This window comes from Myxocyprinus asiaticus, chromosome 17 (assembly GCF_019703515.2).
Source record: "Myxocyprinus asiaticus isolate MX2 ecotype Aquarium Trade chromosome 17, UBuf_Myxa_2, whole genome shotgun sequence".
NCBI lineage: Eukaryota > Metazoa > Chordata > Actinopteri > Cypriniformes > Catostomidae > Myxocyprinus > Myxocyprinus asiaticus.
Genome location: NC_059360.1, coordinates 7,469,413 through 7,488,441, shown reverse-complemented (window position 1 = coordinate 7,488,441; position 19,029 = coordinate 7,469,413). Strand labels below are relative to the sequence as shown.

Below are 19,029 nucleotides of genomic sequence, written 5' to 3'. Positions count from 1 at the left end.
GTGGCCATCGTCCGCCCGAGAGACCGCGCCGTGACCTTCGTCAGCTCCTCATGCACCTCTGGGAAGTATGGTACTGGAGCGGGGCGTGGCTGGTTTGAGCGGCGCCGCGAGCCCAGAAACCAATCATCAAGCCACGAGGGTTCAGGGGAGAGCGGAGGGTTCCACTCTAGCCCGACGCTCGCGGCTGCCCGGGAAAGCATGTCCGTCATTTCGGCATCGGCCTGTAACTGGGCGAGCGTCCCCGAAGGGGGAAGCCCAGCTGAGGCTTCTGCATCCGACTGGACAAGCCCGCTCTCCGATGCAGCGCTCGAGAGCTCATCATCTTTGCGGGCCTTGAACAAGAAGCCAGACTCGCCGTGTGATGGTGAACTCATCCGGAAGCCCGATTGGGGCAGACGAGCGTGCTGGGGAATAGGAGGTCCGCGGGGGATACCCGGCGGAGGCGATTCCCATTGAGGTCCCCAAATCGCCTCCAGTGCTAACTGCGCTGACCTCATACCCGTAGGTAGGAGGACCAAGGCGGGGAGCCGCTGGGGTGGCTTGCTTCCTTACAAAAGCAAGCCGCGACCGCAACTTTGCCATGGTCATGTTCTCGCAGTGAGAACATGAACCATTCATAAACGCTGCCTCCGTGTGGGTCGCGTCCAGCGCAACCAGGAATAACACACGAACGGAAAGGCATCTTTAGAAAGACGCGTCTTTAAAAAGACGTTCCATGTGTGCGCTCTTTTAGAGAAATATACTCTTTTAGAGGGGAAAAACGCTCTTTCAGAAAATATACTTTCTAGTTTTTCTGCCGAAGCGCCCAGGGGCGTTCTCTGCAGTGCACCAGTGCAGAGGAGGGAGAAGCCGCTGAAATGTGCCGTCAGATCCAGCAGAGGTGAATGAACAGTGCTGTTCAGCTCAATGAGCATGACCGTTCGGCTCCGAAGAGAAAATCTGAATGAGTGGTTGTATACCAGCTCCTTTTATACCCGTATGTTTGGAGGAGTGGCATGCAAATACCACTCGCCAATTTTCATTGGCCTTTTATCAAAGACCAGAGGTGTCTCCGGCTCCCAAGAGTGACCCCTAGTGTCACTACATCGACACCAGCATCGAGTGAGTGACAGATAGGGAACTATTAAACTTTCATGGTCAAATTTAATTACTTCACTCTGTTCTCTACAAGGCTATATTCTTCATCATTCCATCCCAGATGGCTAAACTGATCCCTCACACCCTGTTAGATTCCTAGGAACGTTCACTAGAAAGTGAATTTGGTCCTTTATTTGATTGATGTCACACACTTTGTAGAATGCTGGGTGTCATGCTGACCTTACTCAATGTTTTGGTCTTATGTCAAAAAGTGTGAAAGGATAAAATATTGGAATTCTTTGGAGTAACTTCCGTCAAAAACTCATATTTTAAGAAGTGCCATCCAACTGTGGCACTGTGAAAGAAATTTTTGAGACTATTTCTTTTTGCTAGTTAGAATACGCTGTGTAATGTATTTTATCAGAAGCAGGAGACAACACACTGTTTGCCAAGCACCAAACCTTTCCTGACCTTCTACTTTTGTTTTAGCAGTGCATTTTGTGCTATTGGCAGATGCTTTCTTACCAAAGCAACTGTAATTGTTTATATTAGACTAAGCCTTTGACTCCATTAAGAACAATATTACTCTTAACAGTTTAGTGAAAATACAGTTTTAGTGCTCGATATACACTTACAACTTAGAAGACTCAGGTCAGCCAATCAAGTAAAGTGAAACCACAAACTGTTCATTCTTGTTACATGCATGAAGTAACTTAACTTATATTTAAATTGTTTAGTCAACTTCTGATTCATACCTCATGAATCATCCAGATAAGGTCATGCTCCACTGTTCAAATTATATTTGCACTAATTTAATAGACACTACAGTCTGAGTCACATTAGTAAATCACCTTGAATCAAACTAAAGGACACCCTTTGTAGTTTCGTCTGTGGTTAGGCCTATAGACCATTTGAAGGGCTATTTGTCGGTGTAAGGATGTGACGTCTTTGTTCCTTGAACATTTACGGCTATTTGTCAAACTCATTCAAAACAACAGCGGGAGACACTTTATTCATTGTGTCTTTAACGCAATTAACGGAATAAAGTTAACATGACTGTAGAATGTCATTATTAAAATTTGGACCATGTTGTTCGGTGGCTGGATGTTCCCTAGATGCCTGGAACTAACAAAAAATTTAAGTGTTTAGATTTCCGAAAAAGCAACCACAAATGGATGCATGAACTGCTAGATGGATGGCTGTATAGATACGTCCAGTACTAACAACGGTAACACACACCTTGTCTCTGCTAGGTGAACAACATTTTTGCCAACTAATAGCAAGTTTGATAGGTAGAGTTTAACTGGCTAATTAGGTCAGAGTATTTATTTACGGGCTCTAAAAGTGACTATAGATCGTCAGCTGCGCAGACGCTTTTATCCGAAGTGACTTACAAATGAGGAACCTAACAAGCAATTTGTCATACAAAAGTCAACAATATATGCAGTATCGCACTGCCAAGTTCTTAGAGTAGTTGGAGTAGTATAGAAGCTACCACAGGAAAAAGAGACACACAAGGAAAGGTTTTTTTTTTTTACATATTTTAAAAGAAAACCCTTACCTTGTCTTCAAGTCACATGCTCGCAGCATTAACAGCTTCATTGATTATAACAGGAGTGATCCAATATTCCCGACCTTGACGCTGAGAAAATAACTGTAAGCATCCAAACTGTGATACCTTTTCATCGCCTCTCTTGCGTAGACACTCTTGGTATAAGTCACTTAAGGTAAACGTATGTTCTTTGAGAAAATTGGTTGACTCAGAGTCTTATTTAAAGGATCCGGTAATAACACCTCATTGTTTTTTTTCTTCAGTTTTTGCTAATATTTAATATCTTGCAAATATCTTGTTCTCTTTTAGCAAGACTCTAAAAGTATGTGCTAGTCATTTTATTTTGACAGGAATGGGATATAAAAATGCTGCTACCGCAAATGCGTTAGTGCCAGACATGCGCAGTAACATTCTAATTCTTTTGTTATTGTTTACGTCCTTGAAAAGTAGATCAAACTTAACATCTTCCATCATTCTATGGTCTTCTGGCTGAAATGCAGGTTTCACTGTTGTTAAAACGTGTATCAAATAAGTAGTTTCATTATTCATTGTTGGAAAATTTTATGAAATAATGACCACTTGAATCAATAGTAACTTTATCCTGGTACTGTTCACTAATGTTTTGAATGTATTTTGTTCTTCTTCTTTTTTTTCTCATTTTATATTATTTTCTTAAGTGTTTTGTTTTGTCATCCATTCTTCACCTGAGTTTTCCTTTAAGTTGCATTCTAATTGCAGCACAAGCTACAGTGGAAGATTTCCAGATCCGACCTCATGCGCTTTATGTCCATTCCTACAAGGCACCAACCTTCTGTGACTACTGCGGTGAGATGCTTTGGGGGCTCGTACGACAGGGCCTTAAATGTGAAGGTACAACACACACTGTACACACATTTTCTATAAGAATTATATTCAGTTGTGTTGCACAGAATTAAAATGCACATCATCAAGAACATGCTTGTTCACAACTAGGGCTGGTAAGGACGATGTAACAGATATCAACGATATCTAACAAATACTCCCAATGTTAATTGCGGTGAAGCTGGGAAGTTGCCAGATATATTAAATACTAGCCCAGTAGTTCCCTATCTGTCACTCATGTCGATATAGTGACAATAGGGGTCACTCTTGGGAGCCCGAGACACCTCCGGTCTTTGATAAAAAGCCAATGAAAATTGGCGAGTGGTATTTGCATGCCACTCCCCCGAACATACGGGTAGAAAAGGAGCTGGTTTGCAACCACTCATTCAGATTTTCTCTTCGGAGCCGAACGGTCATGCTCACTGAGCTGAATTCCCATGACTGTTCATTCACCTCTGCTGGATCTGACAGCGCATTTCAGCTCGATTCTACCTCAACACACACCCTTCCTGCAGTTTGCATTCGAGGGTCAGACATATCCTCCCTTTCGGTCTGTCCTTGTTCCCTCACATCTTCATGAAGGTCGCAGAGGCAGCCCTTGCCCCGCTAAGGGAAGTGGGCATTCGCATCCTCAACTATCTCACGGGTGGCTAATCCTAGCTCACTCTTGGGATGTGTTGTGTGCACACAGGTACCTGGTGCTCTCGCACCCCAAAGGGCCGTTCGAAACTCATAACTATGTTGGGGGAGATTACGTGTCGGCCTGGTGCGCTGGCTACGAGGCAAACTGTATCTTCCTTGGGCAGAGGCCCCTCTGCCACAGTCTCCATGTTTGTAGTAACTCCTCCCCCGTTGGGTAGGACCTACCATGAGACTTCTCCACATGATCGGCAAGACCATGTGACGTTTTTTCCACTTAAATATCCGCCCTCTCTCTGGGCAAGATGTGGTCTCCGCGGTGTCCTCCCCTTGGGAGGGACACCCACCGACTAGACCTGGTCGGCCCAGTCGGATAATCCCCCTTTTTTTTTAGGGAGTGGAAAAAAAGAAGGGGAAAAGAGGCCACGACTGGGCTAGCCTGTCTCTATCTTTTGGGTTGTCGACTTGTCCCCAAAGGGCCGTTCGACACTCATAACTATGTTGGGGGAGGTTACCTGTCGGCCTGGTGCGCTGGCTACGAGGCACACAGTTGTCTGCCCATCACACACCGCCAGTTCACTAACACAGTTCAGCCAGTTGCGGCGTTTTGTATAGGGACCCCTAGTGTCACTACATCGACACAATGTCGAGTGAGTGACAGATAGGGAACGTCATGGTTACTTGCGTAACCTCCGTTCCCTGATGGAGGGAACGAGATGTTGTGTCCCTCTTGCCACAACGCTGAACTACCCGCTGAAATGGCCAGACCTTGTCTCGGCTCCTCAGCATAAATCCTGAATGAGTGGTTGCATACCAGCTCCTTTTATACCCGTATGTTCGGGGGAGTGGCATGCAAATACCACTCGCCAATTTTCATTGGCCTTTTATCAAAGACCAGAGGTGTCTCAGGCTCCCAAGAGTCACCCCTAGTGTCACTACATCGACACAACGTCTCGTTCCCTCCATCAGGGAACAGAGGTTACGCAAGTAACCATGATGTTATCATGCACTTACGTTTTTAGATACTAATCAAATTATGAAACCGTTAAATACATTGCAGTTTGAAGAGGCTGGTTTTGTGTCCGTTTACTGCCAACATTTTCCATAGCGGTTATAACCTTCTCTCTATAGACCCAGACATGAACTGTAACAAATACGCTACGACTAGCAACTGTATAAAATCAGCACATATATTAGAAATGTCATAATTAAGGAAATACAGACATTATTATGAAATGTCATAATAGCTTAAAATAATGAGAGTGACGGAACATTGGTCTTTATGAAAAACTTTTGTTCAAAACACATTGCTTTGTGACATCAACTTGTGTTCATCATCCACTCCATGAAGAAAAGTTTAAGTAATTTAAATAAATTTAATTTATAAGTAATTTGCAGGCATGGAATTAAAATAAAGTTTTTTTGTTTAAATAAAATTATGGCATGCGTGGGCCCAATTAAAAAACCTTACGATTTGCTTAGGAAAGCAATTGAAATAACATACATGAAAGTAATATAAATCATAAAATAATACAAAAACATGTTAATCTTGAACCTAAAATTTAGTTTTATTTCATTTTTATTTTGGCAGTATTAACTGTATTAACGAAACACAGTACAAACACAAATTCTGTAAGAACACAGTGTAAATTATTAGGCAGCATTAATTGGGGATTAAACTGGTGTTTTCTGTTAGTTTAAGCACAGACTAAATTAAGTAAACAAACTGTTGTAGCCGTTTTATGAAGGTAGAAATTGAACTTACTAGAGGTAACGATTTATTTATATTTCAATTATTATTATTATTATTATTATTATTATTATTATTATTATTATCATTATTATTATTATGTTAACATTTATAATAGTCTTTATAATCTCAATTTGTATTGGTCATTTTCCACCTGTTATCATAGACGGATACTTACAGCACGGCAAATGGGGCCAGTGGAGAAAGTTGGAGATGGTAAATATTTGGATATGGGGAAGTTGTTATATAAGATTTTTAACCACTTCATTATTTCCATTGCTTTTTCGTTTCATTTGAAGTGTAATTTGAATTTAGAAATATCTTTGGTTTAAGTTTTCTGTTTCAGTTAATACATTTTGGTCTAACCTGGAAGGCCGACAGGCAGACAATAGTTGAATAAAACCGCTATTCAAGGACGTCTTCTCATTAGATAAAGTACAGCCAAAATATGTGTAATGTTTTGTTTTTTATTATTGTAATATTTTTTAATCCTATTTTTATTACTTATTACTTGTGTCAGGTAGGTCATACGTTTACATAACAGGCTCGGCAGTGGGGGCAGGGGGTTGATGATGTTATTGGATATTGCAACATTTTTTTAAATAAAAATATCATGAAAATATATTTTGCATAATGCCCAGCTCTATTCACAACACACTCAAAGTACAGTACTCAAAGACTGGTTTAAAGTACTCTGACTGAGTGTAGCTGAAAGTACTCTGATTGAGTGTGATGAAAGTACTTTGAGTCCCGCTCAACGTATTCTGAATACAGTCAATGTGTTCTTGAGTCTTCCACTAGGTACTCCGGTTGAGTCTTGCTCATTTCTCAGAGACTGGTTTAAAGTACTGTATTTAACATGATTCAGCTTCATTTTAAATGCTCACAGACTGGTGTTAATTACTTTGACTGAGTGGGGTTCAGAGAACTCTGTGTCTACTTAGCTTAAAGTACTCTGAATCTAGTTTAAAGTATTCTTATTGAGTATGGGTTGGAGCAGGATTGTACAGACAGTTTTGCTCGCATTTGTAAATAAAAATGATTATATGCGATGACAAATTTTAACCGGCTGTGCTTAAGAGTCGTGAATCAGTCTGCATGAAAAAAAAAGAGATAGGCAGACACTGATGCAAAAAAACAAACAAACAAAAAAAAATTTTATTATTCTATTTGCCCTCAAAGTTTGTGAGGACATAGTTTCTCAATTACCAGAGAATGAGCTTAAACAGTGGTGCTTTTGACCAGAGACCGTTTAACTGAGACAGACAACTTGCATTAAAATGAGTGGGAGAGTCGGGGTCCTGGGTAGCTCAGCGAATATTCACACTGATTACCACCCCTGGAGTCACGAGTTCAAATCCAGGGTGTGCTGAGTGACTCCAGCCAGGTCTCCTAAGCAACCAAATTGGCCCGGTTGCTAGGGAGGGTAGAGTTAGTGGTTCTCGCTCTCAATGGGGCACGTGGTCTCCACATGTGGAGTCTCCGTGGTGTCATGCACAATGAGCCACGTGATAAAATGCGTGAATTGACTGTCTCAGAAGCGGAGGCAACTGAGACTTGTCCTCCGCCACCCGGATTGAGGTGAGTAATCGTGCCACCATGAGGACCTACTAAGTAGTGGGAATTGGGTATTCCAAATTGGGAGAAAATGGGAAAAAAAATACATTAAAAAATGAGTGGGAGAAATTTAAACACCCAATATGGCGGGTGTAGAAAAAGGAAGTCTTGCCACCAAGGTAAAAGAGCCAATCACTTTTTTTGAAAGAGACATCGGCTCTCTGTTAACTGGAGAATAAGTATGCTCATTAGATGGGCCAGCCTGGAAATTATGTCGGGCTTTACCGGTTGTTTAGATCAGTGTTACTATCAGAAATAATTAATAATTATTTCTATAGTTATTAATCAATATTTAAATAATTAATTGGATCTAACTCATTAAAACCTCATATGGGATTCCAGTAAATGTAGTGTGCTACGTTTAGGAGCAAGTTTGGTTATTAGCAATAATTAATAATTATCAAAGATAATTATTAATTATTAAAATCAATAGAACATTGATGAGAATCAATGTTAGCTTTTCTTAATCCTTTAAAAAAAACAATTATCAAAGATAATCGTTAATTGTTAACATCGATGAAACATTAATTAAAATTAACACTAGCTTATTGATCATTCAAATTCAATCAAAGATAATTATCAATTATCAAAAATCAATAGAATATTAATAAGGATTAACATTGACGGGGCACCACCCTGAAATCAGGGACTAATAACCGAATATTAAAACAGTCTCAATATTGGATTGTTTTCTTAGGAAAATCGGCATCCGAAGAATATCGATTTTCGGGAAAAAAAAGCAATGAATGAAGGTTTGAATCCGAGCACTGACATCCCATCAGCATGACACAGGCATATGCAAAACAAACCAAAACACTTCTCTTTGTAATATAAACAAAGTTTATTTATGCAGTAATATCAATTAATAATTAATACAATGCAGTCAATAAACTTCCGACTTACAACTACAAACTAAACAGTGACATGATTAGATATGGAAATAAAAATAATCCTATAACACATAAAGTGTGTGTGTGACAGTGTGTGTGTGTGTGTCAGTGTGGTTAGTGAGAGAGAGAGAGAGAGAGAGAGAGAGAGAGAGAGAGAGAGAGATTATTAAGTGACAGCCCAAAAGCTGATTTCGCGATAGCTGGAGAGAAAGCAGCAGTGTTCATCACTCAGAGACGCGGTTTTACGAGCGGGGCTCGTAAAAGTCCTGCGTTATTTGTCTCTAATGGATGAACTCAGTTTCTGTCTCACCCGCGATGGCGAAAATGCACAACAATCCAATTTGGTTGGACCACAATACAGCAAAACAAATTTGTGATAATTAATACCCTGAGTATTAATAATGAGCGGACATGGCGGTCCGTAAACTGTACAAGCAAAAACCTTGAAACACAAGAATAACACGCTATAATATTCTATCTCTGCCCAGACGTAAACCTCTTACTTGTATCGCATGAGGACACAGATAGAATGTGTTTTCCTCCGTCCTTTAACTTTGACCCGGTTCCTTGAGGCTCGTGTGATGACGGGAGGCCGTTTCCTCACTCTGTCGGCGGGCAGTACGGCTGTTGATTCTCGGCGGGCTGGCGGAGAACTCAGAAATGTTGACTTGATTGAAGATGGAAGAGAAATCTTTAATCTCTTCACTTCTGTAGGCCAACGGATGAAGATGCGAATTGCTCAGCGGTCTCCTTCGGATCTGTTAGAGTGTTCGGTTGAACACAGAGTAATCACAACTCGTCCAGCGAGATGGAGATTGTATGGCTACAGTTTCAAGTCGGACATTACTTTGTTGTGCCACGAGGTTGCACCTGAGAGCAGCAAAAAGCTACGTCCGTATTCGGTGAACTAAGTTGCTGGAAGCGAATTCTGGAAGCATTTCAGAATTATTTGAACTCCTGATGATGTCATGTTTGAGGGACGTTCTGTTGTGTGCCTCATCCAATAGGAGTTTAGAGCTCGATCCTTTAGTGAGCAAGGCTTCATGGATCTGTAGTCTGTTTTGGACTCCCTTTATTTGATTTTGGCGCGATTTTTATCAGTAAAATTTACGACTTGGACGGTGGGGGCTTGAGTTATGTTTTTATGACTGTTAGGCCTGCCTTTGTCTTCTATCTGAATACATGAGGCCCAACAATAGTGTTTTTTTGCATGATCTTGCATGAGCTAAAGAAGCATCATTTATTTTACCATTGTTGTCAGATTTTACTACTGATTTGAAATGTTATTTGATCATAATCTGATCAATGCCCAGTCAAGGAAATTATGAGGGGGTTGCAGCATGATGATGTATTGTGTGATGAATATATATAGCAATAAAAGTATATAATTAAATCAAATCATAAAAATATGATTTTGTATCATAATTGTAGTAGTAGGTGTAAATTGTGGTAGTAAATAATTAAAATTATAAAAAATAAACAAAAAATAAAAATTATAATAATACTTCTGATCACAGTGTGCTAATACATTTTAACTGGTGCTCGTTCATTCTTTAGTTCACTAGCACATGAGCTTACACCTAAAAATAAGCGTACTGCCTTGCTCTACATTCTCTAAGAGACTGGGTTAAGATACTTGATTTAGTCTAAACTGATTTAGTCTGGCACAGAGTATTTAAAGTACTGTCTGGTTTAAAGTATTCTGAGTTTGATCGGAAAGCGTGCTGTGCCGTGCTGTCATGCGGTGTGATGTGTCAGTCCAGCTTTGAAGTTGAAATCACAGGCTGTTTGAATGGAACCCAGTGTGCTTTCAAAAACATTCAAAAGCTGCAAAAATATTATGGGCTCCAGTTGTAAAAAACCACACTGTTGAATACAAGTAGCTGATATGTAGAAGAGTTCTAAAACACTTTCACGCTTTTTAGACTGTTTTAAACATGCTTTGGAAAAACAGCTTGTGAATTTTACATCTAAAAATACCCACTCAGTTCTCTGGAGAATCTATGCACGCTTCAGCATCCATAGATCTGTAAATCTAAACAGAAATGGGGGCCCTCTGCTGGACCTTAAGGGTAAAAATGAGCCTTGTCTGTGTTTCATCTTATCGTAGAACCCTATACTCATTTCTTATATTCAAACGCTTGGCCGAACTCTGATCCTGACTTTAAGCCTGATCACTAAAGCTGTCTTTGTATATTCTCAGGATGTGGACTGAACTATCACAAGCGATGCGCCTTTAAGATACCTAACAACTGTAGTGGTGTACGGAAAAGACGTCTTTCCAATGTGTCTCTGCCCGGCCCCTTGCTGGCTGTCCCTCGTCCCACACCAGCGGATGCTGCCGTTTGCCTGGAAGAGGTGAGAGGACATCAGTCCAACATGTGCTGTCAGGAATTGTTTCTGTATACTTTTTAATTAAATAAATTAGATGAAAATTTTATTTATTTTTTTTTATAAATTGGTTGATAAAAATTTTTTGACACTGAATCCAGCTGCATAAAGCTACATAGATTTTATGTCACTAAAAATATTGACCGTGGTAAATGGTTTTTAGAAATGGTACCATGTTACCCCCATGTTTTTTGGACACCGTGCCACTGTGTTCTTTAGAGTCTCTTGGAGTACCAATAACATAAATACTATGCTACTTGAATATAGTAATCATTGAATATCATGGTATAGATCAAAGTACCATTATATTACCATTTGTGACCATCACAGTTCCATGGTATTGCCATTGTACTTTTTTAAGGGATGGTGCAGGTTTGTATTCTGTATTTATGAGTACCTAACAGGAAGTTGAAACAAAGACTGATAGATTAGAAATTGCATCAATCACTTAATAAAGCTGTATGCTATAAAATTGAAGATTTTCACTAAATATACATTAAATTATTTCCCTTGAAAATTGGAACTAGGTTGTAAATAGCATATGTTAAAGAAATCATGTTCAACATGAGTACACTGTAAAATATGTCAGAAACTGGTAAAACTCAGCTGGCAGTATTTCAGGTCTAATGAGACTTTAAGCCCAGTAATGAATTTTGTTTTTCTTTTTTGTGACCCCAACTAAAGGTAGTTAAAAAAAAAAAAAAAAAAAAGAGAATGAAGGTAAAATCAAATCAAGCCTTTGCTGTGCTGTTTTGGCCAATCTCTCGGTGAATTCTTCCATGGGTGAACAGGTTCTGTTTTAGCTGTGCGGACAGTTTTGAATCTTTGCTGTTATTTTAAAATGCTGTGAACACTGATCAAAATATCTATGGGTGTTTTGGGTGATTCAATATTTAAAACAAATCAGTTATAAGATAATTTCTTCAGTGCTACATGCATAGCGAAATAAGACTGCAGAAAAAGGCTTTTGCTATGTTCAAAATGGAATGGTGTACTGCGTACTCCACAGTGTACACTGCACAACTGTCTATTTTTTTTTTAAATAGTATGTAAAACAGTATGCAAAGATGAATTGTAATATGCTATAATGTTGTCACATGACTTCATTTCATTGCATGTTTGATTTAGATTGGGTTCCAGTTATAATCTCAGAAATAAAAGCAGTTAGATTGCTTTTTAATCCAATTTTGTGAAATACTTTAAAAACTCATATCAAATGAAATAATGAATCAAAAATTTGTAAAAAAGTTGAGTGCATTAAACGGTTATTAGTCCCTGAATTGTAAACCTACCTAGTTTACTTGGCCTTTATGGGTTCTTTGCAGTGATACACACAGTAGCTAGGTGAACAGGTGTTTGATGTCATAGCTGTTACTATACAGTGAATTTTAACATGGCTGGAGCACTGTATTAAGCAATCAGCATCCAGGAATGGAACTATATGCTTTAAAATGCACATTTTGGAAAATGTACATGCTAGACCATGCATACAGAAAATTTGCCTAATATGCCCTATATACATTTTACATACTGTAGACATATTACAAGTAGTATTTTAGTATGCTATTCAGAACATAGGCTTTATCTGTATGCAAATGTGTTATGTTCCTCTAACTTATTGCAGCAGCGCCCCAATCAGGAGCCAGGTAAACGGATACCGTCATGGAGCGGTCGGCCCATCTGGATGGAGAAGATGGTGCTGGGGCGGGTCAAGGTGCCGCACACCTTTGTCATTCACACGTACACGCGTCCCACAATCTGCCAGTACTGCAAACGGCTGCTCAAAGGGCTCTTCCGCCAGGGTATGCAGTGCAAGGGTTTGTATCACTTTCTGCTTTCACTCATTAAGGAAAATACTTATGATAGTAACGTAGTAAGAGTAATGTAGGAAAAATAACTAATGATTATGAGTTTTTTTTTTCACCTTAGATTGTAAATTCAATTGCCACAAGCGATGTGCTTCAAAGGTACCAAAAGACTGTCTTGGAGTTTTCAATGGAGGTACGGTCATGGTTTTCGGTCACATCCAAATAAAAAAATTAACAGGTCGTTAATACCAATACCAGTGAAATGTCACGTTTCTTAGTTCACGAGTTCACCACCTGCCTAATATTGTGTAGGTCCCCCTCGTGCCACCAAAACAGCGGCAACCAGCATCTCAGAATAGCATTCTGAGATGATATGCTTCTCACCACAATTGTACAGAGCGGTTATCTGAGTTACAGTAGACATTGTCATTTCGAACAAGTCTGTGCATTCTCTGTTGACCTCTCTCATCAGCAAAGCAATTCTGTCCACAGAACTGCCACTCACTGGATGTTTTTTGTTTTTGGCACCATTCGGCGTAAATTCTAGAGACTGTTGTGTGTGAAAATCCCAGGAGATCAGCAGTTACAGAAATACTCAAAACAGTCCATCTGACACCAACAATCATGCCACGGTCCAAATCACTGAGATAATTTTTTTCCCCATCCTGATGGTTGATGTGAACATTAACTGAAGTACCTGACCCGTATCTGCATGATTTTATGCACTGCTGCCATACGATTGGCTGATTAGATAATCGCATGGATGATTGTTGGTGCCAGACGTGCTTTTGTCAAGCCTGTAACAGTCACTATGTTGACATTAATGCTTCACCAAGATGGGAATTTTGACCAAGAAGTGCATTTGCATGCAAGTACGTTTCAGAGTATGCGTGCAAATTTGAAAGTTGTCGCTTGTCCACGTTGCTACCGAAACTGTAGAAAGCCGTTTTATTATTATTATTATTATTATTATTATTATTATTATTTTAATATCGACTTTGTACCAAAGTACCTTACTTTTGATATTCCTACTGTGCAAAAATAAACGTGACCACATACAGTACATGTTCAAACACGAATTATGCTGTTTCAGAGCCAGCCAGTCCAGGTCCAGACTCTGACACCACGATGGAAGTTGACAGCAGTGATGTAAACAATGACAGCAGTCAAGGGCTGGAAGACTCTGAGGAACCCACCATGCCAGAAGACAAGATCTTCTTTATGGACTCACCCTTCATGGACCGTGAGAAAGATGAAGAACCTGTCAAAATCATCAGGTACTCAAAACATGCTTAAAATAATAAAGGAATGTAAGCTTAAAGGTTGTCTGCACACAGAAAAACAACTTTCCAAGATATCCAAATGGAAGTTTTTCTTTCTTATACAAAATGCTGATAATGCTTAACCACTGATCCACATCAACACTACTGTTCACTCAAATTTTTGGCTTCTTTTGACTCTTTTAAGCCCATCCACCAGCAACAATATTCCACTGATGCGTGTGGTCCAATCCATCAAACATACCAAGCGGAGAAGCTCCACCATGGTCAAAGAGGGATGGATGGTGCACTACACCAGTCGAGACAATCTTGTAAGATTTTATTCCATAATTACACTCGAAGCAGATAATGTGGTTTGTACACTTTGGTAAGAAAGCATCCGCTGACAGCATAAATGTTATGCAGTGTTGGGGAGTGACTAAAAGTGTTCACTGACTCATTTGAGTTATCACTCATTAAGGTCCCTGAGCAACATTTTAAGTCTTTTTTGTAGTGAATACTACAAAACATTTTTTTGTTTATTACTATGTTTGCAATGTTGTTATATAAATTAGAGTGCTTTTTAGTTTGATCAGTTTTATTTAGTGTAAATGTATGTGTTAGTTTGTAAATGGTGTAAATGTATGTTAAGTTTGATGTTGTCACCCTAAATGTGATATTCATTGTTTTTATACCAGATAAATACTGCTCTGATTTGTAAAATTATGTAATTCAATAGTTATGTAATTAAGCTAATAAATAGTATACTCAAAAAGGAAAATTCTGTCACCTTTTATTCATCCTCATGTCATTCCAAATCTGATTCTTTTTTGTGTTATGCAAAAGAAGATATTTTGTCCAAGCTGCACTTTTACATACAATAAAAGTGATTGGGGACTGGGGCTGTTATGCTCCAAAAATCACAAAAACGTACTCCAAAAAAGAACAATAAAATTGGGCCATATGACCTGCAGCTTCAATGGACTTAAGAATTTAGTGCACAAGTTTGTAAATGATTACAGAATTTGGTTAGGTACTTGTAGTGTAGCTAACTAAAGGGTGGGTTGACTGTAGTTTAATTAAAGCCGAAGTGAGCCATTTCTGCAGCACCCAATGGAATTGCAAAAATAAACATTATTTTCAAACAGCTTTCCGAATACACCCCCCATCTGCTGTTAATCGAACAAACAGATAGTCCTACCCCAAAATCATGCCATTGGTTTAATCAATATTTTTGAGTCCCAAAAGCATTGTCAGCCAACTATGGTCGGAAGTTCCATCGTTACCGCATAATTCAACGATTTGGTGTTTCCCGATCTACAGCTCTTTACCTGTGGTTAGAAGCATAGTTTCTCGTTAGTTTGCCGTGTGGACATTATTTCACTTTGCTGAGGCTTCTATGTCTTTTATTCCATATATATCTTTCATTCTGCCAACACTTTGAACATGTTTATATGCACAAAACACCTCCGGTTACATATGTAACCTCGGTTCCCTGAGATGTAGGGAACGAGACATCGCGTCGCTGACGCTTATGGGAAAAACTCCTTTTCTCAGATTTCTGAACTCCTATTGGATCACGGCAATTCAGATGCAACTAAATTGAGCCAATGGCGTTCGCGCCCGCTCAGCCAATGACATTGAGTGCGCAGCGCTCAGCTCTCTATATAAGCGGGTGGCATAACGCCATCAGTCAGAATTTATCGACTAAAAGTGGTGGCTGAGCCGCCCAATAGTGATGTCCAGTAACACGGCTACCTACACAATGTCTCATTCCCTACATCTCAGGGAACCGAGGTTACAAATGTAACCGGAGACGTCTGCCATCGTGTGCAAGGCAGCACCAGCTTGCCCAGCTGTATTATAGGCATGTCCCACTAGTGTTGAAGTAAGCCGGCAAGGCTTAGACGGGAGCAGTGGGTGGGATCTCAGGCCAGTTTGAGTCGAGGGACATAAGTGGGCTGCTGCCACCTGTTCAATGGGGGAAGCGAGCCATATCCCATTTGGTCTCCGCGGTCAACAGATGTAAAGGCTGCTGTATTGGAGAGGTGCAGCCTCACCGAGTATGGTGAACTCCACAATTTGGAGAGTTCAGCGTGGACCTCGGGGAAAAATGGGCCAGGTCTATGTGGGGCGGTCTTAGTTTGGCGGCCCGGCAAAAACCACTCGTCCAGCCGAGAACGAGTTGGCTCTAGCAGAGGTGACCATTCGAGCTCCAGCTCGTCTATAGCCTTAGTGAGAATGCAGACAAGCTCCGCATCCACCGTCGAAGAATGGTCTCCGCCTCTTGTGGGGGGAGAAGCAGTGTCCTCCATTGACGTGAACGAGGCGACAGTGTCTGAAGCCATGAGAGATACGGCATCGTCATTCTCCTCTTCTTCTCCTTGTTCACCGCTGCCAAACTGCATGAAGGCAGAAGTGTCGTTGGGCGGGCGAAGACTTTTTGTGAACAGGATGGGGGAAGAAGAGTGTGGGGGTGTGGGTGTATGCGGGACCTGAGCCAGCGGTACAGCCTCACAATCCATTTGCTCCATATCCTCGCCTTGGGCATCATCGTTCCCCAGGTCCTCGAGGGACGGGGGAGGCAACGGAGCGAGAGCGGTCAGGTCATTGCGCTTAAACAGTGCTATTCCAAGCGTGGAGTGTTTTGAGGCACATTGCCTCACAGTGTGGGCATTCGGCCTCGACCAGCACTGCTTCTGCATGGGCGCGGTCCAGACAGAACACACAGCTCTTGTGGCCGTCAGACATGGGAACAGGTTTCCCACGTCTGCACTTACGCGATGGCATCTTGAAAAAGATGGTCCAGTCAGCGCAAGTGTGGAAATTATTAACTTTAGATCACCGGAGCATGGCAGGGGAGCGGTCATCTTCAGGAAGGGAAGCGCCGTCTACTGCAGGTAAGTGCGATTCAACAGTGAAATCCAGGAGTGAAGGAGATAAATTCTGACTGATGGCGTTATGCCGCCCGCTTATATAGAGAGCTGAGCGCCACACACTCAATGTCATTGGCTGAGCGGGCGTGAACGCCATTGGCTCAATTCAGTTGCACCCGAATTGCCGTGATCCAAAAGGAGTTCAGAAATCGGAGAATAGGAGTCTTATGAATGTATGAATGTAAGTGACCAAAATCGAAAGGGAATTTTTTTTTGCTTATTCCGGGGCTTTGCAGAAAGCGGCGTTCTGAAACGTCACGTAGATGCGAATGCAGCCATTTAAAGGATTAAATGCTGTAAAGAAAAAGTGCTTTAACATACATGGCTTCTGTTGGAGAACATGTTAATGCATAAGTGAAGTTCTTATATGTTTTTGAAGAGTGCGCATGTTTGTATGTGCTCAAGTGCATCGGGGAACACTGAAGTCTGATGTAAAGGGAAACTTTACTTTGACAGCAAAATGTATTTGTCACATTTACATAGTGCACGAAGCTTTTATGTCTTCAGCAGCTTTCGCGCATTAAACTGCTTTGTGGAATACGTGTAAATGAGCTATTATAATTTGATATCCGTAGAAGTTATTAGTCCACCCCCTGCGTAAATGTCATTAACGACAGCTCTATATTGTTGAACCAACGTGGTTCGAACGATGGATGTTACTATGGTTTCGGGAAACAGTCGTCACTAGCTAGATAATTTCTCTAACGATGCATCGTACTATGGTGGTTAAACAGTAAGTTACGTAGTTACGTAGAGCACCCCTCGGCTGGTTGCTTAAACAAACAGGAATTGTTATAGCGCAACAGAGTGTTTACAGTTTTGAGAAAATTAACCTACGAATGGCTTACTTACTGTTGTCTCTGCATTTTAAGCTTGGATAGGAGAAAGTATTTTAACACTGAAAAAGTTACAAACTTCAGCTTTAGTTATGAGCTGCTGGAAGCCTGACAAGCTATAGTTTAACAGTAGCTTTCCAAACATTAATGTTAATGGGAAAGCCAAAGCAGAACATGTAGTTATGGAGTATTGAGTGGACTGTGAATTAACATCCTTATACCAACATCTTATACAATGACAAATTCACATCAATTTATCTTTACTTACAACCAGGGTCTGCCTTGGGTTTTGCAATGAATCAATTGTTTGTTTTGTCCTCAGAGAAAGAGACACTACTGGAGACTGGACAGCAAGAGTCTAACTCTGTTTCAGAATGACTTGGGGGCCAAATATTACAAAGTAAGACAAACTCATTTGTTTAATACTTTAATTTGTCTTCAAGTTCAGTACATTTCTTATTGCATCCTGTTAACATATAACAGGACTGGTGTAACTGAGTCAGGTTTGTAGGCTTCATTGCTCGCACACACTTTTTCAGTTCTGCCTGCAAATTTTCTATCGGATTGAGGTCAGGGCTTTGTGATGGCCACTCCATTACCTTGACTTTGTTATCCTTAAGCCATTTTGCCACAACTTTGGAGGTATGCTTGGGGTCATTGTCCATTTGGAAGACCCATTTGTGACCAAGCTTTAACTTCCTGGCTGATGTCTGAGATGTTGCTTCAATATATCCACATAAATTTCCTTCCTCGTGATGCCATCTATTTTGTGAAGTGCACCAGTCCCTCCTACAGCAAAGCACCCCCACAACATGATGCTGCCACCCCATGCTTCACGGTTGGGATGGTGTTCTTTGGCTTGCAGGCCTCACCCTTTTTCCTCCTGTTGGGCCTCATGTATTCAGATAGAAGACAAAGGCAGGCCTAACAGTCATAAAAAACATTCCTCAAGCCCCCTCCTTCTAAGTCAGATGTTGTACTGATAAAAATCGCGCCAAAATCAAACAAAGGGAGTCCAAAACAGACTACAAATCCATGAAGCCTTGCCCACTAAAGGATCGAGCACTCAACTTCTATTGGATGAGGCACACAACAGAACGTCCCTCAAACATGACATCATCAGGACTTCAAATAATTCTGAAATGCTTCCAAAGTGGCTTCCGGCGACTTCGTTCACCGAATACGGACGTAGCTTTTTGCTGCTCTCCGGTGCAACCTCGTGGCATAAGGAAGTAATGTCCGACTTGAAACTGTAGCCATACAATCTCCATCTCGCTGGACGAGTTGAGATTACTCTGTGTTCAACCGAACACTCTAACGGATCCGAAGGAGACCGCCGAGCAATTCACATCTTCATCCGTTGGACTACAGAAGTGAAGAGATTAAAGATCTCTCTTCCATCTTCAATCAAGT

General features: G+C 40.7%; 1 protein-coding gene across 4 annotated transcripts in view; it reads left to right on the top strand.

Moving 5' to 3' along the window:
• LOC127454901 (serine/threonine-protein kinase D3-like) overlaps positions 1-19,029 on the top strand; it is a 201,390-nt gene that overhangs the window by 145,829 nt on the left and 36,532 nt on the right. For 2 of the 4 annotated variants that reach the window (XM_051722420.1, XM_051722417.1), the window contains exons 4-10: positions 3,368-3,499; positions 10,590-10,744; positions 12,402-12,594; positions 12,707-12,778; positions 13,679-13,862; positions 14,053-14,176; positions 17,939-18,016. In XM_051722420.1, coding sequence (XP_051578380.1) covers positions 3,368-3,499; positions 10,590-10,744; positions 12,402-12,594; positions 12,707-12,778; positions 13,679-13,862; positions 14,053-14,176; positions 17,939-18,016 — 938 coding nt within the window. The remainder of the gene's footprint in view (positions 1-3,367; positions 3,500-10,589; positions 10,745-12,401; positions 12,595-12,706; positions 12,779-13,678; positions 13,863-14,052; positions 14,177-17,938; positions 18,017-19,029) is intronic. The other 2 variants (XM_051722418.1, XM_051722419.1) reach the window with 2 other exon arrangements.